Consider the following 25,207-nt stretch of genomic DNA (forward strand, 5'->3'; position numbering starts at 1 on the left):
GAATTAAAATTTCTTTCCCGAAACCCGCCATCTTCCCATTGGCATCGCAGTGCCAACAAAAACAAAACAATTGAAAGGTTTTATCCCAGGATAGAGCCTTCCAGTGTGGCCCTTCCAGTAGACCGCGGCTTATCTAAAAGTGTCACATTCCAGTGACAGTGAGAAAATTCTGTAAAAGAAAAGTGCGACGGCTGGAGATGAGTTTTTCCAACTGGGATTTGCTAATTGAATAATAGTGCATTGATTGTGTGCTAAGTTGATTGTTATTGTGCCATGTGACGACTTTGTGATGCAATCTCAGCAATTGCAATTGGAATTGATGATAAATCTCAGGCTCAAGTGATGAATTCGCTTCTGTTTCTGACACTTCCGTGAACACTTTTTTTCTCTTTTTTCGCCCCCGCGCGACTCTACTTTCACTCCGCGGAGGGATAGTGTCTACTGAGGGCTTCCTAGAAGTCCGTGTGCTAGTGATTTGTTCTGTGCAGTGGCATTTTGTCCTTCCCGGAATGTGATGGAATTTTGGGCGGAGAAATTTCCATGAAGAAACTCCCGGAAATGCCTAAAGTCCAGAGACTCTGCACAAGTGCGACTGGATTGATTCGCACTTTCTGCATCAATGGTGTGGATTTATCGTGAATGCTGGGGCTACTCTTTGCCCAATTTGTAATGCAGTGTCCTCGAGTGAAAGAGTGGGGACTAAAGTGCTGTAAGCATATGAAATTTTCAAAAATTCAATTCAAACCAATATTTCATGGAATATTTAACACGAAATTTTATTTAATTAATTTTATTTAAATATCACTTTGTTTTATTAAATTGTTCAGAAATTTTCATGATTACAACTTTAAATAATTTATTGCCATTGAATTCATTTTTTTTTTTTTGAAGAGGTTATGTTCTGGAGAGGTTATGTTACATATAACCTAAAAAAATATTCATTCAATTTAGGTTAGTTAATCACTAAAAATATTTTTTGATTATTTGTCATTGCATTAGAATGAGATTTATTTAAATTTTGTTGAAGTAAACGGCGAATCCAATATGACCTCTTGTATCCAATTGGATTGGATTCCAACTAAGGGAAGAGTACCAGCGATCGGCAGTGTTCCTCGGATCGTCAGATTAATACCGTATTGTTGCTCCAAATAAAATAATTTAAAAAAAAATATCTATTTTTTACTATTTAACTCTCACAAGAATGCACTACATTAGCTCAGATTTAATTTGTAAAACCAATTTTCCGTAAGACATTTGATAAAATTCGTGACGATCCGAGGTACAGAGTGAAATGTTGCAGTTACACCTATTTTTTATTAATTTATTGTAAAAATAAAAAAATTCAAATGCACAGATATATTTAAATGGATAACTAATAGACCATTTAGCATAAACAAAAATACAAAATAATATTTTGGGGTTATATTTTCAAGTAAACATAGAGCATGTCTCTTAACATACCGATCCGTGGTGCTCTTCCCTTAACCCATTTTTCCTAAAAAAAAAAAAAAAAACATTTGATGGTCAATCCAACCTCATTTTACGGTTTTTGGTGGCAAAGCGACAGAAACAAATATTTTTGTGTTTTTATCTGCTTCCTTCAAAGAAATAAGAGCCAAAAAATCCTAAAAAGGAATGAACAAGAATAAAACCTAAACTCTTTTTCAAATATTACAAAACAGTGGAACCATAATTTAAATGACAGATTATTAACCCTTTAAGGACGATTGGAACACCGGTGTCCCATAAAGAAAATAATTTTTACAGACTACCTAAAGTTAATTTTTTCTTATGTTTGTACGTAATTGCAAAGTACAGGGTTGAACGAATCTAGGGTTTTTTGCCAGTCCCCAGCTATTTGCTATATAGTAAATTTTTAAGCTTAAAAATAGCGAATTTTTAAATTCTCATATCGAAAAATGATTTTAATTATTTTTAATACTTCCATTTTTTTTAAACAAAACTTTTGGGAATAAAAACTACATTATTCAAACGTAATATTTTTCATTAGACTAAAAATTATTATCCCTTGGTATTGCCAGAAAAATTACTAAAAATTTTGGGCTAATTTTGTTTCTACCGCTCGTAGAGGTATAAAATGCATCAAATCAGACTCTGTTGGATTTTCCAAGATGAGATGTAAGACTTATCATTTATCATGTTCACCAGTTTGATTTTTGTTGTTAATTTTCGTTCCGTAAAAAGTGTCTCGTCGTTAAAGGGTTAGGGCAGAATCACATTGACAGTCAAATGCTCACCGTCACCGTCAAAGCCGTCACCGTATTTCGCTGATTTACGCATTTTCATTGCAATTCTTACGCAAATTTTCCATTACGATATTACCTTGTCTCATACTCGGTGGCACTAGGTGAAAATTATATAAGAAAATTGAATAAATAAAGCGAAAATGCGATAAACGGTAAGCAAAAAAAAACTGTAGGATTTTTTGCTACAGTTTTTCGTACAGTTTTTTTGCTCACCGTTTATCGAATTTTCGCTTTATTTATTCAATTTTCTTATACTATTTTCACCTAGTGCCACCGAGTATGAGATAATGTAACACGGTAATTGAGAATTTGCGTAAGAATTGCAATGAAAATGCGTAAATTAACGAAACACGGTGACGGCTTTGACGGTGACGGTGAGCATTTTACTGTCAATGTGATTCTGCCCTTAAAGTTATAATTTGGCTGAGATTTTACACTAGAGTAATCCTAGAATTACTAACTTTACAAAAAGTCATCCCACTAAAAATCTACTTCAATTTAAATTGTGTTTAGCCTCTCCAATTCATTCAGTTCTGTGAATTTTTGATTTAGACCAATGGGTAGATAATCTGTGCCGCTCACGGTTCACTCGAGTGTCGATCTACCGATCTTTTGTAAAAACTTTGCCAATTTGCTAATTTCGCAACAAATTTGTTGATCTCGTGCTGATCTGCCAATTTAACAGAAATTCTGGAAAAATTCCGCGACACGAGTTTGCACGAGTTTAAATGAACGCTATGCTTCATAGGAGCGAACTGACATTGAATCTACTATAATTGCTCACTAAAATCGTATTGATCTGCCGATTTTTACTAATTAACATGCCGACAAAATATTTGTTGGTTAAAACATTTTCATTTTAAAGAGTATAGCAATTTGTGCTTGATGATTACCTACTGTACTGTAGAAAAATTCCACAGTTTTCCCAGAATTTCACATGGGTATTTCTCTACAGCTGTTTGAAAAATTCAACGGCCGTCCTTAGCCGTCGTGCTTCCTAAACATTTTCATACATTATGAGCGAATAAAATGAAAAGGAAGTTCGCAACTACGAAGATTTGTGAGAATGTACGAGCATTTGATTCAAAGTACAATTTAATCTCACATAAATTCCGTTAGTTTTGAAAATATCGTTCGAATTTGGGAGGTGCGAATTGTCAAAAATACCCCCGTGCGTTCGAATTTGGAAACCTCTACTCTATTTTTTCCATTTCTTAGGCAACACATGGATACGTCGACGATAAAATAAGACATCTCAATTTTTCATTTCGTCAGTTAAATCAGCATTTGTCATAACTTCCTTTTGACAACTTTTCAGGAGAGGAAATTTTCGGTTCAATATTATTTTTCTCAAAAATGAGCCCCGAATGCGATACTTTTGAGTCAAAATAATAAAAGTGGCACTAATAAACTGTAAGTTAACTCGAGAAAATCTTTATAAAATTATTTAAAAGCTGCAATATTGAGAAATATGTTAGAAGAAACACAATAATATTTTATCGTAACTTCCATCGTTTGTAAAGACCTAACTTCCAATGTATGGAGATTCTGGAAGTTACGACAATTTTCTAAAATGCATTATAGCAATTTGAATTATTATAGTGACAATAAGCGCCTTTATTTGACTAAATTAGTCAATAATACTGTTATCCCTATCCCTAAAAGCTTTTATTTAATAAATTTTATTGAATAAATTTTGAGTGCCACGTCGCTTGTTTTGTTTTGAATTAATGACAGATGGGCAGGGATTTTTTCTCACTTTTTTCTCCCAAATATTGAATTAAAATGATTTCATGTTACACTATTCGCACTGTTTTTCGATATTTGGAAGAGTTTGTAAACGTTTTATTGAGAAATATTGCAATTTTGCTGCAAATTACAAGCCACGCAAGTGAGCAAAAGAAGTTACGGCAAATGCTGATTATTGAAAATTTTGTATGGAAATTTGTCGTAACTTCCCCAAAAATGGAAGTTACGACAAATTCTGATAAATTTTTCTTAATTAAGGGCACATACGATAATTTTTGTTTAAAATATTTTTTATTGGGCTTATAAAAGTTTCTTTTTCAAAAATGCGTTCATTAAACAAAATTATGCTGATTCTAAATATGTATATATCTCAAAATCGCAAAAATGAAGTTACGATAAATGCTGATTTAACTGACGATTTATTCATAATTTAGAAAGTGCCGCTCAGGCACGCCTTGAGAATGAACCAAAACAATTGGTAATCAGAAGAACCTATGTCCAATGATACAGCGGGGATAGTAGAATATTTTATTTTAGCTTTTGATTTTGTCGTGTGCCATAGAAGTGCAATCCTACGGAGAGTTCTCACGTCGCTGATATTCTTTGACCGATTTAGGCCGAATTCGACCAATATCTGATCAAAATTGATCGATAGTAATGGCTATTGATAGTATCGCTTGGTTTAAGCAACTCGTATTGCATGATTCCCCGTCAGTCCCACTAAACGCTCAGCATCAAAACTTTCTGTTTTGATGCTTTATTAAGGGAAATCTTATGGTCTTCATCGAGTAATGCTTTCAGATCGGCGCGTTAAATGTTTTTTGGTCTTTTGATCCTGTGCGTTGAAATCTTTTGTAGCGTTTAAACTGATTTACTGACGTGCTTACTTCACTCAAAATATTCTTACTATATTTTGAGGTTAGTACTAACATAACCTTCTTTATAAATAATCTATTACCTGACTAAAAGATCTATAATTTTGTTTTAAAATTAAATTTATCTCATTATTTATTCCTAATTTAACCTATTTAAAAAACATATCACTTTCTCTTACGAGCTACACCTTGAAAGCTTTTAAAATTTTTGGCCAATCTTTGATATTTTATTACAATAAACATTAACACAAGAATTTCAATAATAATTAATAAAAGTATTATTCCATGAAATATTTCTGGAAATATTTGAAAATTTCATAATTTAAAAATTTCGTGAAAATTTCGCAACAGTGGCGGTGTTTGGTGGATTTTAGGTTAAGATAAAAGAAGCAAAAAGTAATCCATATAGTGTTTATGTGTGGGGAGTGGGAGGCAAAATAGTGAGATGCAGGCGAAGAAACGGTATATCCTGGTGTTCGTGTCATGTGCTTTCCTGGCCTATTGCTACTTCGGTGGGTATCGCCTCAAAGCCCATCGCGGGGCGACGGAACCCAGTAGCTTGCCCTCCTTCGCACAGTTGGACCTGGATGACCAGGCGCCTGCTGTCCAATCTGGGGCACCTTCTCCGCGTCCCGATAGACAGGCCGGAGAGTCTAAGAAGGCCTGTCGGATGGAGACATGCTTCGATTTCTCACGCTGCTACAGCGACTTCCTCGTTTATGTCTATCCCCCGGAACCCCTCAATTCTCTAGGAGCTGCCCCTCCCATCAGTCCCAATTACCAGAAAATCATCTCTGCCATCACGGAGAGCAGGTATTATACGACAGATCCCGAGAAAGCCTGTCTCTTTGTCCTGGGCATTGATACACTGGACAGGGATTCCTTGAGTGAGGATTACGTGAGGAATGTTCCGTCGAGGCTCCAGAGACTGCCATATTGGAACAATGGGCGCAATCACATAATTTTCAATCTGTACTCAGGAACATGGCCAGACTATGCTGAGTACAGTTTGGGCTTCGATCCGGGAGAGGCAATTCTGGCCAAGGCCAGCATGAGTATTCAGCAAATACGTCCCGGTTTCGATATCAGTATACCACTGTTTCACAAGCAATTTCCCCTCCGTGCTGGCAATTCGGGATTCGTGGTCAGCAACAATTTTCCGGCCAACAAAAAGTACTTGCTTGCCTTCAAGGGAAAAAGGTATGTACATTATTTGCATTTTTTCTGTGATATTGTAGCTGTTATTAATTGAACTGAAAGGTTTTATTGATAAGAGAACAATAGGAAAGTTAAACACTTCTAGCGGTAGAACAGAGAAAATTGTATAATTCTGCAGGATATTAAAAAAAAGAAGTGTTTTTTAAAAGTGAGGTTATGTTAGACTAGACCTAACCTAACAAAAAATCACGACATTACAAAAATTACTGCTATATTTATTCATGTTCAGGAACTTCAGAAACCGATTGAAATCCTTTTAATTGTTTCAAATTAATCTGTAATATTTTTTCGATTACTTAACCTCATTTCAAATTTAAGGTTATGTTAGGCATGACTTGAAAAATTCATAATGTACTTTTCTGAATTTTTGATAAATATCCTCGATAAATGAACAGTTAATTAAAAGACCTTTAAATTATCAACAAATTGAATTCTAACCTTAAAAACATAACAAATTTTTGTCATTTAAATTATTCCTGGAGAATTTATTTACTTCGGTAATAAAAAACAGTTTCTTGGTTTTTAAAGGAGGAAAAACTGAAAATTTACTATTATGATATGAGTGGTTTTTTGAGGTTAGAATACACCTAACCTAAAATTCCAAGTCTATTCTAACCTCTGAAATGAAAATTGTAAGGTTAAAACTACATTGGGGGAAAGTGCTCTCCCTTCGAACGTTCATGCCTTCGAACAATGTTAATTTCTTTCGCTTTTCGTAAGAGATGTACATTAAATTATCACGGAATTATCAACAATTGATTATAAATCAACTAATATATAATAGAAATGTGTCAGTCTCTTAGGTAAATTAAAAGAAAATTCACATTATTCGAAGGCATGAACGTTCGAAGGAAGAGTACTTTCCCCTACTTTGCATTTCCAAAAAAATCGGGAAAAATATGCACAAATCAGTGAACGTGAACGTAGTTTAACCTCAAAAACTTTTTCTTAAGAATTGATTTTTTCAATAAAGAATTTAAGGAATTTTGACAGAGCCAAGTGAGTTCTTTGTTTTCTAGATTAATCTTATTTTGTAATAAAAAATGCACCAGAAGACTATTTCCTAAAATATGGCCTGCTTTTTGAGGTTAGATCAAAGCAGGATGTCAATGTCCCTTCCAGAAACGTCAGTGAGAAGGAAATGATTCAGAGTGGAACTTCTCCATGGAGAACTGAGAAGATTCACTTGAAATTGATACCTTCTCACTGGCGCAGTTTACTATGTTAGTTTCAAATAGAATTTTGAGGTTAGGTCTTGTCCAATTAATCCCAATAAAATACCCCTTTTATTTATCAATAGCATAAATCCTTCTGAAATAGAAAATTTAGGATGAATAAGTTGAAATACCTTATTTTAATCAAAATATGAGATTTTTTTAACATAACCTGAAAATTCGTATCTTTGAATGTAAAACGTTTATAAATGTATTATTCAAAAGCCATTTTAATGAAAATATTTGCTTACTTGAAGGATAAAAAAGAAAAATTAAGCAGTTTACGATAATTTACAAAAATGTTTTTGCTATTTTAATTGCTTCAATTTTCAGTCATTTGTAGGTTAAATTTGTGGGGTTAGAATTTAGACTAGAACGAATTTAACAAATCTTTATTAAGTGGTAAAATCGCTGAGTACCAATAAAAAGGGATGAAAAAGCGTTCCATGCTTTGCAAAATGATTGAACCGATTGAACACGTAACCTAGATGTATTACTTCAAAAGTATGTACATTCATATTTATAGATGACTCAAAATATCGCCAAAAAAAGCTTGGGAGTAATGCAAATGAATTTCGAATAAAAATTAGTTATCCGTTCATAACCGTTTGGAATTGGTTAAGCCTTTTCAGAAATTCCAAGACCTTTCCAAAAAACCCAAACATTACCCGTTCGGTTGGGAAATATGTTCTCTAGAACTTTTATAACCTATGACTTTGAAAAATTCTTATTAAGAATGATTCAACGATATTTCCGTATGTGGATCAAATGCCAGCCTAGGAAACCTCTAAAACACAGTAGGTTATCCCTTAATTGGGCATATTGAGCCAAAGATCATCCGACGACTTATCGAGAACTTAGAGCGTAAAACGACATAACCTATAAAAAATTTATACTAATAATGCACATAAATCAGTGAAAATCTCACATTAAGCAGCTACCGGAATGAGATAGTCGCTTAATTGAAAAAGAACCAAATGAGAAAGAGTCTACTGCACGTCCAAAACTGAACAAAAATCACTGCGTTTTTGAGCAATTCCAAAAAACATGGTTTTGATGGTGTAATGAGGGGCATTTTAGTAGTCCCAAGATCGATTTATTTGGGGGGTCTGGTTGATTGAAAACATTTATTGTTTTTTACTTGTGAAAAAAAAAGTATTTTAAATTCAAAGGTTTAATTAAAATTGAATTAGCGAAAAGACGACCCAGTTAGTGCATTCTAACTTATTTCACTATTATCATTGTTTATAAATTTTCTTTAATATTTTTGATAATTTGTTTTTATATTATGTTTCTGAATGAAACAGTGAATAATTCTATGGATTTAGAAGAAGTAAAAAAGAATTTCATCAGTCCAAAAACAAGCGTTTAAGTAGCACTACGGAAAACGATCCAGTTACCCCACCTTACTATACAGAATTTCTTATTGTACTCTAAAGAAGTCATTTTTTTAATCAGGATTGTTATAATTGTTTAAAGTCTAAACTCTCTTTATGTTTCTAAAACGTTTTTATTTCTAAATATAATGAAGAATTTCTTATCAAACCTATAAAAATTCCGTACAATCTAAGAACATTTCATTTTTGTATTTGGAATGATCCCTGCTTCTAATGTGTCCATCGCCGTCTTAGCGTTTCCTTGACCTCCAGAAGAAAACGATAAAAAGTTTCTAATTCTATTCTAGGATACAATGGGGCAATTTGGAATAATTTCTAACTAGGAATTTTGCGTTTTTGTCAGTGTTTCAGATTAACAAAGAATAAAAGTGAACCAAGAACAAGTATAAGCTCTATACGCACAAAAGACCTTCTTCCTTTTTTTTTCTTCTTTATGTGTCTTGTATCTTGTAATTTATGTACCGTAATCCGGGTTCAGACCTAAGGCTTAGCTATCTGGCTTAACTCCTCTAATTCCTCATCAAGGATGATTTTTTAGGAAATTGCTGTTTAGGATTGAATATTATATACTCGTCAGGTTTTCTTTAATTCTAATGTTTAAGAATGGTTCTCACCGATCAGACATGGTAAATCGGATCGGTAAAGACCATTCTTAAGTTCTAGAAGTGTAGAAAAGCTTACGAACGGGAGGGTCTCAAAGTTACCAGTACTTACGGTACTACCAATCACTTTTATCGCCTTAAATATGTAGATCGTATTGGAATCACTTCCAATATGTTCATAATTAATTCACGTCTAGAGTCGGCTTTAGGAAAAAAAAGTTTTAAGGAGGACCCTGCCTATTTTACGGCCTGTTTTTCTTGTGAAAATTCCAAGAAGAAATTGATGAATTTAGTGCATTTCCTCAACACTGAAGTATGAAAAAAAATGGTTTAGAGTTACCGAGGGAAATAAACTTGCGTCTCAGTTCTTCAGTGCAGTGAATTATTTGTTCTGCTTCACCATAATTTCTCATATACACATTTTCTAGTAACATATCTTTTTCTTGGGCCATCAGCAGATCCCTTTCTTTTGTCCTGTCCAACGATGGGGAAATAAATTACATTTTTCGCTATTACTCTATAAAAGCGAAACAAATCTAGAACGATGGCACAGGGGACCTTCAATCAAGTATTGGGGTATAGAGAGGGTGTAATTTTTTAATTGAATTTCTATATATCCTATTCACATTGCCATATCATACCTAACACACAAATAAATATCAATATATATAGGAAATAACAGTGAATAACGAAAAAGATTCATTTCAGTTAGAATGGTGAATTGGGCACGAAAATAAAATAGAGAGAAAAAAAAGCGGTCGAATATGCCTCCAGCCTTTTCCTCCAACGCGCCCCATTCCCAGAAAAAAAAAAGAAAATACTCGCGTTTTTGCCCTTCCAATGACAACCATCTTCTCGCATCAGGGAAATTGAGACTTTGGGTAAGAGACACCCATTCACTCCTGAGACATTTGTAATCAATTCAAGATTTTCCCTTCGTCTTTTAGAAACGAAGAAGAAGGATATTTATCAATTAAAGTTTACTGATTTTTCAGAAAGATTCTATTGCCTTTGATTGGTGTTTCTAAGTACTTAACAGGGTTGTTATTGAATTGTTGTAAAGCTCATTTTTTTAAATACATTTTTCTTCAAAATGATCTCAATACGAATGGAAATTTTTCAGAGAAATTTACTATACACGTGAGACATGATATATTGATCGTGATACGCGTTTGGTAAGCGAATTTGCATTTTCTTATCAACGTGGTTTTTCTTTAGGTTCACTGAGTTTGTCTATGAAAAACGTCCTTGAAAAAATTTATTTTAAAAAGTTGCTTTGCCTCTTGGATTTTTATAAAAAGTAAGCCATTGAGAAATATTTTTATTTCCTACACTGAGAGAAATCCGAAAAAGTTAAAATAACATTCCGGAAATGTTAATTTTACCCTGCAGTATTGATCCGAAATCGGTGTAAATATTACCCTTTTTAGGTGTATTAGGGGTTAAAGGTACCCTTTTTCATGCTAATTTTACCCTTAACTCTTTCCGGACCGCAGCATATGCTGCAAGCCAATTTCACAATTTTTAATCAAAAATATCTAAGCTCAGGAATTAATTGAGGTCCTACAAAAAATATCTCACATTTGGACATCCTTATAGTTTGTAATCATCCACAAGAATTGGATTTATATCAGTTCTGAATAATTAAAAAAACATTGTTTTTCATAGAATATTCATATGCTTCTTTGAGTACTAGAGTCCCAAAAGAGACGAAAGAGTTAATAAGGTGTAAAATTAACATTAAAAAATGTTGATATATTTTTACACCTAAAAAGTGTTAAAGTTCTGAGGAAAAAATGTTAATCGCACCCTCTTTTTTATCAGTAGGAGAGTTTTTCTTATACTTCTTGTTATTTGTCCGCGATTATGAAAAAAAAACACAGCCAACAAGTTAACCGGATAAATAAAAAAAAAGGTTAGCCAGGACACATACCAGACCGTAGTAAAAAGTTGCTATAAAGTTACTATAAATGCAAAAATAATTCCCTTTAATACAAGAAAAAACTTTGACTTAGGTAAAAGTAAGATAACTGGCGGTAATTAACTGATGATAAGGTGACTTGCGGTTTATAGGGTTTGTGTCTCGACTTATTCAAATTTTTACATATTGCTGTTTGAAATTAAAGAGGCACGAATCATTCTGAACAATTTTTAATAGCTCATTTACAGATCGGTATTACCTTGAATATTACTTCGGAGTTACTGGGGTACCCTAGAAAATCATCCTGGTCAGGACCTCTTTCCTGTCTCCTCCTGAAAATCACAGATCTTTTGGAATTCTCTCGACCATCAAGAGAAAGATACTTCGAGTAACCTGTTCTTGATGATTAAGAAGATATCCAAAGAGATCTATAATTTTCGGGGGGAGGCAGCAGATAAATCCTGACCAAAATAGTTTCTCACAAGGAAGTACTCGAGTCATCAAATTCATATAAATCTGGGGCTTTGCTCAACTACGCTGAAAGGCATCAAATTAAACGTGATATATTTAATAAGTGCGAAATTTGGTTAATTTTTTTTTTAAATTCCCCAAAGTTGAAAATATGCAGCACATAATAAAGAAAATTCGAATGAGACTGCATGCAGCGGTGGCTCAGTAGTACAGCGCAGGACATTCAATGGGAGTGCCGCGGGTTCGAACCCTGGCTCCATCTGTTTTTTTCCCCTTTTAAAACCTTTTGTTTTTCAATAAAAAAATCTATTCTTTATGAAAATCCTCAACAAATTTTTAAAAGCGATGAAAGTGCATCGCATAATTTATCGAATTATTAATTTGCTAGTAGAAGAATAAAAAAAAAACTATATTTACTTACAATCAGCTATCTGAGAATCGTTGTAAATATTATTTATAGTTTTTATTGAAATTTTATAAAAGATTAGAAAAGTCGAAGACCCAAATCAATTTGTTTTTTGCAAAATCATTTGGAAACAAATGAAGATTTCATTAAATTGTGGTACTCTTCCTACTTTTCTCTATCTTAGGTTTTACTTTTCGGTCATTGACTTGACCATTAAGGAGCGAAGTGGTTTTCAGTATAGAGGTTTAGCCCAGTACCCGAAGGTCTCAAAATTCAATACAGCAACCATCTTTTCAAAAAATCTGGATTGATAAGAAATTATAGCAGTTAAGCCATATTGCTATTTGGCGCTAAAGGATCAGCCCAAACTATCATACACTGAGGATGTAGGATCAAGGATTATCGTTTCTTGCGTAAATTTCTATTAAATATGCACACTTTGATTGCTGAAAGACTTCTTAAGTGCAATATCAATGGATTTTTCGTACAGGAAGGAGCACTCTGACCTTCCCATTACTCCAATCTTAATGCATTTTAAGATTTTGCGTCATTGCGTACCATTACTCTCCATGTTTTTTCACCCAATTGACATTTCAAAAAGCACCCAAAAACCCCCAAAGTGAAGCTTATTTATTTTCAGCACTGGCGCTGATGTCGCATAATCCCCGTAATTTCACTACACCTCATGATGACCATGTCACATATAAAATTAATATTAAGACTAATACTTTCTGAACTGCGAGAATGCCAAAAAAGGATAGGGAGTGTTTTATCATGCCTCTCTCTCGTGCTTCGCTCGAAAACTGACCGAATCACAGTTGGCACGCATGGAAAATTGCTCGAGTTTCCTGTAATACGATTCAGAAAGCAATTAATACGAACAGTAATATCTTACTCATCGTATTACTCCACTAGAGTGTACTCTTTCTAACACACGTGATATTCCATTTGAATTTTGAATACTATGTACCTCTCTCTTCGGCTTTTCTTAATATTAATATTAATCTTATATGTGACACCACGGTGACTTTAGAAGATCAGCCTGATCCTCCAAATTATGGACTGATCCGTGAGTGTATCGACACCAATCCTCTTTTTTCGGGCTGATCCCTAAGCCGATCCCTGTGTCCAAAATAGATACAGGTCTGAACCTGAAGCCCGTATATAATTGATGAGCAATTTGTCTTCAAGAAATGTAGGAAAGAGACATTTCAGAAGTGGGATCGTTGTTGAGTTGCCTGATTAGTCTCCAAGCTTTGTGACTACCGTGCTCTTCGCCAGATACAAGCTCATAACCGTAGAGATAATTATCTCGATAAGAATATTCATAATAAATCAAATTTTAAGAGAGTTGTCCGAACTCAAAATTGTTTTGTCCGAAATTCAACATTTTACGCTATTGATCAAAAAATCAGAACAATGTAGGTTAAGTTATACCCATTTTATAGCAGTTATGCGTATCCATTACCATCAATAGAATATGTGCTGTGTTACAAACAACCCTCAAGTGAATTGAGGGTTAATGTGCAATTTCATAACAATGACAAAATATCCTCCTATTGCTCTTTAGTGCCTCAATAGCAACATACAATTGCACAGTTCTAAGCAATCATTATCCCATTGAAGTCATTTGAATAATGAAGAAGTGAAACACATCCAATTTGACTTCTAAAGATTCGTGCGAATTTGCCCTTGCTCCAATATTGTTCTATGCAATGTTTTGTATGTGAGATAGATTAAAAACATATTTACCATTTTGATTGGGATGGAACACGTATACTTTTCGATTTTTGCATAACATAGATTTAACCCCTGGTTTTTCCTTGTTTTCACCACCTACACACACCATCGGCATTTTTCCCAATATCTAACATTGTTTCACCTTGTACCCATTCATATTCTCATATAGAGGCATATACGAGACGTATTCTCTCTATTTTGTACGACAGGGAAAACCAGGGAAGAGAAACTCGAAGCTGGTGATTTATAATGTTCACAGTCGAAAATAACAAATGGTCCTTTCATCCTCATTGACTGTCGTGCATACTTTTTTTTTCACTATCACCCTTACCCCCTATTCATATGGAATTCTACTCTCCTAGACATCGCATTGCTCACCCCTTGACCCACTCTCTCTGTCCCAGGGATGCACTAAAAGATATAAAGGTAAAAGCTACGGATGGGATCCAAATGGAAGTGCCATATAGACAGGGGAATTATGCAATTTCGAACTTTCTGCGAGCATTAAGTTCCAAAACCCCCTCTGAATAGAGTTACTCCATTTATGCGATGTCTTTCGACCACTGTATTATCATAGTCCGGAATATTTTCATAACATCTTATTACTCAGCACATACCTTTTATGTACTCTCGTATGTACGTGAATGGAGTGCAACATATGAGGTATCCTCTCAATTTTTCTCTCTCAACATTCTCACATTGTGTTTTTCTTTTCAATTTTTTTCCTACACTTTGTTTTCATTTCCTTCTTCTCTATTATTTTTCAAAATACATTTGTTAAATGTGTGTAACTCTGTGCTTACTTTAAAATCATTCATTTTATTATTGCACCTATCGATCTATCGATGTAAATAAAAGATTTGAAGGAGTAATTTAATTTGTCAATTATAATCTCAAAATGTCCCTGCCCAGAGAAAAATGTCATTTTAATAAACAAAAATTCTTTTATAAGCTGTGTAATTGGATACACATAAATTGCTTAAAAATTCCATGAATTTAATCCCTAGATTTTCGACTGTTGCATCTCTCCTCAATCCTACCCCGTGGTAATTTTAATAAATTGGAAATACGAAGCGAATAGTTCACACCCAGAAAAGAAATAATTAATGAATAATATTAAACAAAAAGCTACGAAATTGGAGTATGTGATACTCAAACTATCACAATTTGTCAGAGTTTTGAATAAGTCGAGACACAAACCGTATAAGCTACGTTTTCTTCAATATTTCAAATAGTCTAACTGTGTTATCACACTTGCACATTAAAATTTTAATATGATTCACATTAATTGTCGCTGGTGAGAGTCCAAATGTGTAATTTGTGTGTTTAAATCATTTTATATTCAAAATTTGATCTATTTGTTGATAAAAAGGTAGACTTGGCCCGCAAAATTTGATATAAATTTATTTATAGCATTAATGCGAAAATTATTGCGTTTTTCTCTTTAATTTTTTAATGTGAAAAATATTTATGCTTTAGGTAAATTTAAACTTATTTTTGCAGGCCAAGTCCACTTCTTTATCAATAAATAGAAAAATCCCAAATATTAAGTGACTCAAAGACACAAATAACATATTTGGACGCTCACAAGCGACAATTAATGTGAATCACATTAAAATTTTAATGTGCAAGTGCGATAACGCCGTAACATCTAACTGACTGTCAGAAATTCTCAGAATGTAGTGAAAAAATGGTTTACAAAGTGTCATAAAAACACCTCTAAGAAAAATTGCGTAAAAGTGATGTTAAAACGCATGATACTTCCTACAAACGGTGAAAGCAAGTACACAAAAGTTCCACCTAAACATTTATGTGCAAATTTTTGTACCCATTGTATTTTTTCCAGTGAAAATATGGCGTACATAAGTGGAAAAAAAAATTACGAAGCTGTGCAAACGAAGTCAAGTCTTTAAAAATCGTCACTAAATTTTAAGTTTCTACTAGAAGAAAATCTAAGGATTTCCAGGGATTTTGTGATGTGAATTACGAACCTAATAAGTAAGTGATTTATTTGATAGTGGTATAATCGATTCGATTTATGTCGAATTTAGTAAAACATCTTAAATCTTGAACATAATTGCTAATGATGGAAGTCAGTTTTGTATAACTTTTGATTTGTAACCATTTGAGACTTCTCTGGCATATACAACCTGAAATGGAGTTTTTCCACCGTTTTACTCCGGAGTAGGTTGGTTATCAACGCCAGGGGCTCATCAAGCCTAATAAAAAGTGAAGCTATTTTTCAATTTTTTTTGCAAAAATTTTGCAGATATTGCACTGCGACCTAAACAAATTTGCTCCTAGTTCTTGTATTATTTCGACGAACATGATGAAATATGTATTTTTAGATAGCTTTTAATGCGGGATTTCGAAATACATATATCAGACCGACAAGTCAATTCTCTTTACGAAAAAACTTGTCAATAGTCTTCAATGCCTCAATACAAAAACGTATGGAAAAATGAAATGTTGAGAGGCCCCTGTCAACGCTAAGACGGCGGTGGACGCATAATTACAAATCTTATACAAATATTTGTATTGTGCTTTTAAGTCATTGATGATGAAATATCTATCTATCTAATTTTCCGTACGAAACTGCACAAGCTCCCTCTATTATATAATAAATAAAAATTTTCCCCACGCTTGCAGAAGGACATTTTCTCTGTGTTGGGAAATTATTCCACACCTTCCGTATAATTTAGTACATTTCAAGATTTTGACCATTTGAGATTTTGACCCATATTGCAGTATTTCCTATTCGAAAATCTACCGGAAGTCTAAAGTGCAAGTTCACGTATTCGCCGCTTTAGCGCTGATTGTTCTGCCATTTCGAATTTCGCTATTCTTGACACTTTAATCGTCAACAATATCAATAACCTCAATAACAGTGTGAATGTTTGCTGCGAGAAGTGAATTTTCTTGTAGTTTTGTAGAATTTCAAAATAGCAGAACGTTTGAATAGCACTTTCATTAAAATAAATTATCTTTTCATGAATTTGCTTATTTTTGTGAAACTCGCCGGTTTAAACGATTAAGGATTAAGGATTTCGATCCATTCCTGTCGTTCAGTAATAACAATCCCGATTTGAGAGCTCTCTCCGGTTGAGGTTTTTTCTGTACCGATTCGAAGGTAGCAGTAAATAGACGGAGACACTGAACCTTTCTTGATTTTCACAATTTTATTCTCTACGACGTTTCGAGGATGGATGTCCTCTTCATCAGGTATCGAATATGGCAGGGAAAATCACGTACAGGTAAGAATTGTTACACTGCACTTGAACTTTGATCACAAATTGAGCCGTGATGTTCACCATTCGACTGGCTGTTTCTGTGTCAGCAAAGAGACAAATAGATTTTATTTTAGTTTGAAAGACTAATGGCGCTAGTACACCTTTTCAATTCAGTGAATTTAAACCGATTGAAATTTTCTTACTCTTTCAAAGTGAAATCAGGGGCGGGATGATAACTTTTCGATACTATCGAAACGATAGTATCGATAAATTTATATCTGTTGGATGCACTGAATGTCGACTCTGCACATTGTTGGGCCATTCATTTTGACATTCTTAAACGAATGTGGCTGTTGATAAACATCTCTATTAGCTAGAGGAAGTGCAACTATCTTTTAAATTTTTCAGAATCGACAGTCGATATATTATCGAAAACAAGTCATCATGTCACCCCAGGCATAGGTGACTCTTTCTGTCAAATGAAATTTAAAATTGAAATTTCAATTTCAATTTTTAATTGACAGAGGCATATATCTTATTTCATTTTGAAAGAGTAAGAGGTAAAATTTCAATCGGTTGAAATTAATTCTATTGAAAAGGTGTGCCAGCGCCATATGAAATTTTCCTGATCTGATAATTGTATGCCAGAGCCATTAATGACGGTTTTTCAAGGTCAAAAGTTATAACGGCTTTACAGCGCGTATTTCTAAAGTGAATAAGGTTATGTTTTGACTTGTTGGAAAGGTCTTGGAATTTCTGATAAGTCTGTACTGGTTCAAATCGGTTTATGAACTAGGAAACCTGAAGAAGATAATGAACATACATAAATGATACAAAACTATACTTTGGCATCACTTTATCAATAATAGATTACATTTTAAATCGTAATTTGTGATTTAAAGACACAAATCACACATTTAAACACACATTAGCGATAATTAAAGTGAATCGCATTAAAATTTGTGAGTCGCAAGTGTGATGATAGAGTTATATGGGTAATAAATTATTTAATTTAAGTTTAGAAATCTGTATTGAAAGACTTATTGGAGTAGAAACTAATTATTCTTCCTCAATTGATCGAATAGAATTTATCTTCATATAATATTTATTGTATTTCTCTGTATACTATTGCTATTTCCTATTTGTTTTTTTTTAATCCTCTTGAAAACTGAATAAGATACTTTTCGTTGGAATTTCATTTAAAAAACAAGTGCACGATATGCTCTCCATGCTCTCAGAAGAATCAATGAAAAAAAAGTTAAGTTCGTGTTTTAAAAGATAAAAAAGAGATTTATAAAAGTTATGAGTAGCATTTCGGTGTTGTTTCTTTTCTGACATCCACTTTTCACGATGTTGCAAATGGTAAATCACTGAGGAATGGAGATGAAGTGAAGAGAGACCTTGTGGCATTTGATGCAAAAGGAATGTAGTCTGGTTCGGGAAGAAGAAAGTAAATTGCCTGGGTTCATTGATATTCACAATGACATTGACCATCATTTAATTTAAAAGTGATCTTCTTTCAATAATCATGAATGAATACTGAGTGAGCGCGTTGTGTAATAATTTTCAGATGAAGATTTCTGCCACATTCAATGACTTTGCTGAGAAATCACGAAGAAGAACACATAAGAGTTTTATTATTAATTTCCTCTTCACTTATGTGAACATTCGGATATGTTGCTTGTTATTGCTATTCCAGACTGTGGTCTACCACGAGCAGTTTATGTGAGAGATGAAAGAAAAACAAACTTTTGGTGATCAAATTATGTAATAATAATATCAATAATCGACCTACATATTTTGGTAAAGTTGTAATATTTTTATTTTGTTTGTAATTTGGGTAATGTCTCACGTTCAAAATTCAACCATATGCGGTCTTGTCCTAATTTAAATTATTTTTTTTTTAATCTTGAGAGAGTGAATGATGTGAAAGTATTATGTAGGTTTATTGTTGCAGATTGTGGTTTTTTAACATGGGGAAAGAAAAATTGTCGCATAAAATTGATACCCGAGTGGGAAGTTAATCGAAGAAATATCCCTACAAGTAGCTTTTAAATTGCCTTCAGAATAATGTCCTAGAAACGTACTACTCCGTCTTATCCATAACGATATTGGGGAAATCATTAAAATGCTATTTAAAATATATTAAACTTTCCATTCGTCAATTGCAAGTCATGTACTTTTCTTTCTAAGTTACACACTATAAACTATTTTATCAGGGGATATCAAATTTTTTTCTATGATTCAGCTGTTTTACATAACATTTCATTGATATACTTGAATTATTTTGCAATCAATTGATACACTTAGCAATTAACAGATTGCAACTTAAACTCACATGTCTCGACAATATATTTTAAAATATATCATTAACACCTGGCTTGTGTATAATTATAATTGGCGTTAAATTTAAAATGTTAAAGATACTTAAATGACATGCATTAATATGTTTTAATATTTAAAATATATTTCCACGCCCGAAAAAAGGCATATAATTAAAAATAATTATGAAACAATGTGTTTCATCTGAGTTTTGAATTTATTACAAAATAAATATAAAAAAAAAGTATTTGCAAATAGAGTAAATACATGTTGTCGCATGATGAATGAACTCTCTAATCTCTGACTATGAACTGTGCAATTTCACACGACAATAAAGCCTGAATACCGAGAATACCGGGATATTACATAGCTATAAATATTTCTCCATGGATTTTTAGTGGATTTGTGAAGATTATATGGGGAGGTGTTGTTATTTATTTCATCCAATCAGGTATCACTATCGAGACAGAGATTTTTAAAAGATAAAAATTACAAAATACTTGTGTTCAACAGTGATTAATATCGATTAACGCGCAGAACCTTCATGTAATATTGGAATCTCTTAAATTTTACGTTTTGTTATACAGTGTGTTTCGTTCATATCGCAACTTAAAAAAAAATATATTTGATAAAGCAAACGAATTGTTGGGCATTTACTACCATTGAAGATGTTTCATTCCGCATGGGGGCGCTGTGTTCCCTCGTAAGAGGCGCTGGCAACAGTTGCTAGTAACTTGAGAATAGTTACTGTCAGAAGCATGACGTTTCCTATGTTTCTATCGTGTCGAAAAAACTTTAATTACACTAAAACCGGTGGCATTTTGCAGAGCTAATGTCATCTCCTTGGTTACTGTTCTCAAGTTATAAGACTTATGGGCCATTTCCATTGAGAACAGTTTCAGATTTTTGAAATAAAGCTCACACAGTAAAAAAAAATTTGGCTGCTTTACCATGATTTTCACTGTAAATTTTACATTAAACGTGTAATTGTGTGTACTGGTACACCTTTATGTAATTTCTACACATTTAGTCTGAAAACTGTGTGATGTTACACGAAATCTGTAACAAAATGTACATAGCTGTCTAATTATTCGCTAATTTCGCCATACGGTGAAAAAGACGTACAGTAGACTCTCTCTCAATCGGGAATATGGGGCAAAATGTCATCCGGTTTAGCGATAGAATTGAACGTCAAAGCCTTTGTAAATTCCACAAAAAGCGCTCAATTATAAAGAATCACGATAAAATAGGAAGAACTACAGCGAATTTGATCGAATTAGCTTCATAATTAAACGTGAAAATTGTCAACAAAATTTGTCGCCCGATTGATAAAGAGCCGATTGAGCGAGAGTCTACTGTAATATTAAACAAGAAAGTGAAATTTGATACCGTGAGACGTAAAAAAACCATTTCCATTACAGTATTCTCTCTATTTTCGCATTAGCAACAGAATATCACTTAAAAAGTACAATATTTCATCATTTAATTGATAACACAGTTTACGATTACATGAAATTTAAATTACATATTTTCAGATTACTCGTTGTGCTCAAATACATAATTTAAGTAACTTTACAAGAATAATCGTGGTTTTTACCACGATTATTCAAACCAACGATTATCCTTGTAATTTTTTTACTGTGCAGTTTCAAATCCTAACATCTCTCTGACATTTGGTGGTTTTGAAGCTTCTTAGTAAAAATGAATGGAAACAACCGAAACGGTCATGAAATTACTGCTAAAGGGGCTAAAGGATATCTTAGGGTACTTTGTTTTGACGCACAATAAATCAGTGTTCTGGACGTACCGTATCCCACACACAGGAACTTTCTCATTGCTCGCACTATTTTTACCTTCAAAGAACCCAAATTTACTTTAATTTCATGTAAAAACACCTTCAGTGTGAAATGAAAACAAGTTTTTTTTTAATGGAAATTCGCTCAGCTGACAACTCATTGGCATGCAAGTATCAGAAGAAAACTCAATGGATGGCGCTGCTCCCCATAGGAACAATCTGGAAAACTGTTCCCAAATTTTATTTTTAAGCTTTTATACCAGAGGTGTGCGAGAACCGTTGAAACCGAATAAACGTCAAAATAAGTTTGCTCAGGTAGCGTTTTGACCATTGACGTACAAGATTTATATTGACGTTTTTTCGGTTTTAAACGGTCCTTGCACACCTCTGTTTTATACGAAAAAGTTCAACCAGATTGAACTTTTTCTCATAAAAGCAACCTTCTTTTTCATATGGAGATACATACGAATTTGTTGAGAATTTTCTCAGTGGAAATGGCCCATAAAAGTATCCTTTTTTTCATATGGGGTTGAAAATTTTCTAACAAATTTTTCTCAATGAAAATGGCTCATTTTAAGTGTTCCTATCAAATAAAGCTTTTGACATTTGAAGGTATTTAATTTATCGATAAGACAGGCAGGTCAGTCACGAAGTATTTTCAACGATTTTTTTTTTGGAAAATCCGGAAATGTTGCTGTAAAAATTGACATTTAAAGAAGAATTGCACAGAAAGTAATTAGTTTCGTATACACACATTTCAGACCAGTTTTCAGCTATGAATACACGAGGCTTAGGATAAGGATACAGAAAATGTAGAAGGTTTAGAAAGTTTTTTAGAAGGAATACAAGCAAGATGTTGATATCTGTAAGAGTTTCCATAAATTCATCAATGCTGGATCAACGGTTATATCCAGTATGTGCCAAACAGTCCTAATGTGCTTCGCAAGTTAGTTATTCAGTTTTCAAAGGATCTAGACTTCTAACAGGAGTCTAGATCATGTCTAGATCTAGTCGTGTTTTCTTCAGACAACAAGAAATCTTAAAGCAATTTAAATATTTAGTATCAAAATTAAAGCAGTTGTAGGCTAATAACACTTCATATTCCAGGCTTTTCTCGAAATTTTCTAGTTTTACAGGTATCAAAGCAAGTTTTAAAGGTTCTCGAGACAAAATTAAACAAACCCTGAAGGAGTTTGACAGTTCTGTTCGTTCTGTTACACTCTTAGGGTTTTTTTCTTTTGATTTCCTTTTCCTTAACCTAACATAACCTAATATCACAGACAAAGAAGGCTTCTCTCAAATTGAGCCTTAGGACCCCTTATTTTGTTAACCCCACCGCGGCCGAAGTTGTTTTGGTCTCCAAAATTCTGGAAGTGGACGATTCAGATGATCATCAGATACCCCTTTCAAATGCTGACTTGACAGTTCTCAAAGAGTTTAGGGTTTTTTTTTTGGAAAAATAGAAAGGTACTTTCTGGTCTTGAAACATGTTGTTCATCGAAGTATTTGGAAGTGGTCCTTTTGAGGCTTGGTTATTTCTAAACCAATCATTTGGTATCACTATGGCTCTGTTTAGTACTCTGGTTCATCTTCTGACGTCCTTGTACTCATTATATTTAGAGCATTTATATTTAGTCGTTGGAAGGTCGTTTTAGGGCACTTACCACCTGGGTGTTCTGCAAGGCAATTAACACATCTGAGTTTGTGTCCGCACCACATCTTGACGAGGTGTGCCTAAATTGTTGGCAGTTGAAGCAGTGCGACAGGTTACTCTTTATCTTATACGGGTTGTAGATCTGAGGCTTAGCCATATGTCTTAAATCCTCTAATTCCTTATCAGGCAAGATTTTTTAAGAAATTGTTGCTTAGTATTGGATATCAAGAGCGAACGAAAATTGTTCGTTATTTAGATTTTTGAGGCGTTCGGGAACTGGACTAAACCTCCAGATCGAAACCGGATTATGGAAACGAGACCGTTAGACTTATAAATTGTCAAGTTTGGGAAGATTGTGAGATAACAGATGGACAGTAGTTATATAGGGGTAATATTTACACCGATTTTGGATCAATACTGTAGGGCAAAATTAACATTTCCGGAATGTTATTTTAACTTTTTCGGATTTCTCTCAGTGAAGGTTAATTAATCTTTCTTGGCTTTTTCTCCCGAAGTATACGCTTAAATGTTAATTTCTCTGAAAGGACCAGATTTTGAAAGAATTCTTGGTGAGCCTTTTTCTCACTAGTGAATGAAGCAAGGGTCTAAATATTCTTCGTACTTTGAGCAACTTCACAAAATGAAAGAAACTGTGCGTAGTCTTATTTTCCCTGGCTTTCCAAACGAGACAGTCTGTATACCAAAAATTTCTGTAGCTTACTCTTGGGGCAAATACATTGGGCATGGCGTTTTTATTTGCACACACCTTGCGGAGATGTCGATTTGAAAAGAAATAACAGCGATATTCAAGGGAAAATAAATAATTCACATTATGCTGTTGACGGAGTGACATGAAAGAGGTTTTATATTTTTGTTACAAATATTATTTCGAAGGAATGCAAAAAGAGAGAGAGATGTAGAAAAAAAATGTTCAATATATTTTAGTGACTGCCCAGCAATGACCTGATTTTTGGGTGAGAGAAGAGAAAAAAAAATATCTTTTTGATTGTTTATCAATCATCAAATCATATTTTTCATGCATAATTGGCTTTTTGTTGTGATTTATCACATAAAGCTAATGGGGAATGAAATCTAATATTTCACACAATGCAAAATCAAGGTTGGTATGGTTTTCAAGGGGGCTCACCGAGTTTTGCGATTGAAGCCTAATTATATTTATTGATAATTAAAAGTTTGAATGACTCTATGTTTGCATAGTGCTTTGTGGTAAATTGTGAAGTTGTTCAATTTCAAGTACATTTTGTGCATTGGATGTATATGGATGCTGGAAGCGAAAAAAAAAACTCCCATTCATGTCCTAACTCCATACGTCCATTGTTAATAAAATTTGATTCGGGAGCTACTAAGTACGCGTGCTGAAAAATTTTTAAAAGTTAAAATTTTGCAGACATTGTACGCCAATATCAAGCCAAATATGTGGAGGCAATTTAATGTGCTGAAAGTAATAATATTCATGATCTACATTTCAATTCGATTATTCAACCAGAGCAACTCTCTGTGACTCCTAAAATACAATTCACGCGCGAGATGTAAAAGAATTTCACTATCACTTTGCCCAGTGGCCGCGGGTGTGATTCTGGTTTTCTCATTGAAGTAATAAGCATATAAAAAAGAGTAAAATAAAAATAAAAATAAACTCGATCAAGTTATTATTTCACTTTTCACTTATACTCTTTCACTCCTTAGTTGTGTATACCTTCTCTGGCATCTCGCCTTCAGACTTTCCTTCCATGTAAATTGTAAGAGAGATAATAATTATTATGTATTACGTGACTGGTCTTGCTGTCTCTATGAGATTATGACTCCAAATGACCTTGTTATGAATTTTCTGCAACTGTGGCTACAGTGTGGCTTTCTGCATTAGCATTAAGTCGTTTCTTTCTCGGATGAGTAAGAGATAATGCGACACGATTTTATGCATTTTTCAAGAGAGTAAACAAACCGACCACTTTCCTGAACAGCAGAACTATCTTTCGTTCTATGGCGATGCTTTATTTTTAAGGGCTTTAAGTGAGAGAAAGGTTTGGCTTGACACATCTTAAATATAGGTAATTTTCAAAGTTTTTCTTCATACAACAAAATCTGGAACAAATTGAGCGTGGAAACTGCAAAACTATAAAAAATTGAAGTAAGGACACAAACCTACATAAGATTACATAAGATTAGTTAAAAGGTATGTGTCTCGGATGACTATCAAAATTTTAATATATAACCGTTTTGGTGATTAATAATTTACTAAAATTTTCAGCTAGTATTGAAAGAATAAAACTGACTAATCTTTTTATTAAAACGCCAATATATAAATATATTCAGAAATTACGATTT

At 33.5% G+C, this 25,207-nt stretch overlaps 1 protein-coding gene across 2 annotated transcripts in view; it reads left to right on the top strand.

Annotated features, from left to right (window-relative positions):
• Nucleotides 1-122: 122 nt before the first annotated feature.
• Nucleotides 123-25,207, top strand: part of LOC129798673 (exostosin-1) — a 94,895-nt gene continuing 69,810 nt past the window's right edge. The window contains exons 1-2 of one of the 2 annotated variants that reach the window (XM_055841944.1): nt 123-709; nt 5,243-6,091. In XM_055841944.1, the coding sequence (XP_055697919.1) occupies nt 5,337-6,091 (755 nt within the window). In that variant the 5' untranslated portion in view covers nt 123-709; nt 5,243-5,336. The remainder of the gene's footprint in view (nt 710-5,242; nt 6,092-25,207) is intronic. The other variant, XM_055841943.1, reaches the window with a different exon arrangement.

Source organism: Phlebotomus papatasi, chromosome 1 (genome assembly GCF_024763615.1).
Source record: "Phlebotomus papatasi isolate M1 chromosome 1, Ppap_2.1, whole genome shotgun sequence".
NCBI classification, from domain to species: domain Eukaryota; kingdom Metazoa; phylum Arthropoda; class Insecta; order Diptera; family Psychodidae; genus Phlebotomus; species Phlebotomus papatasi.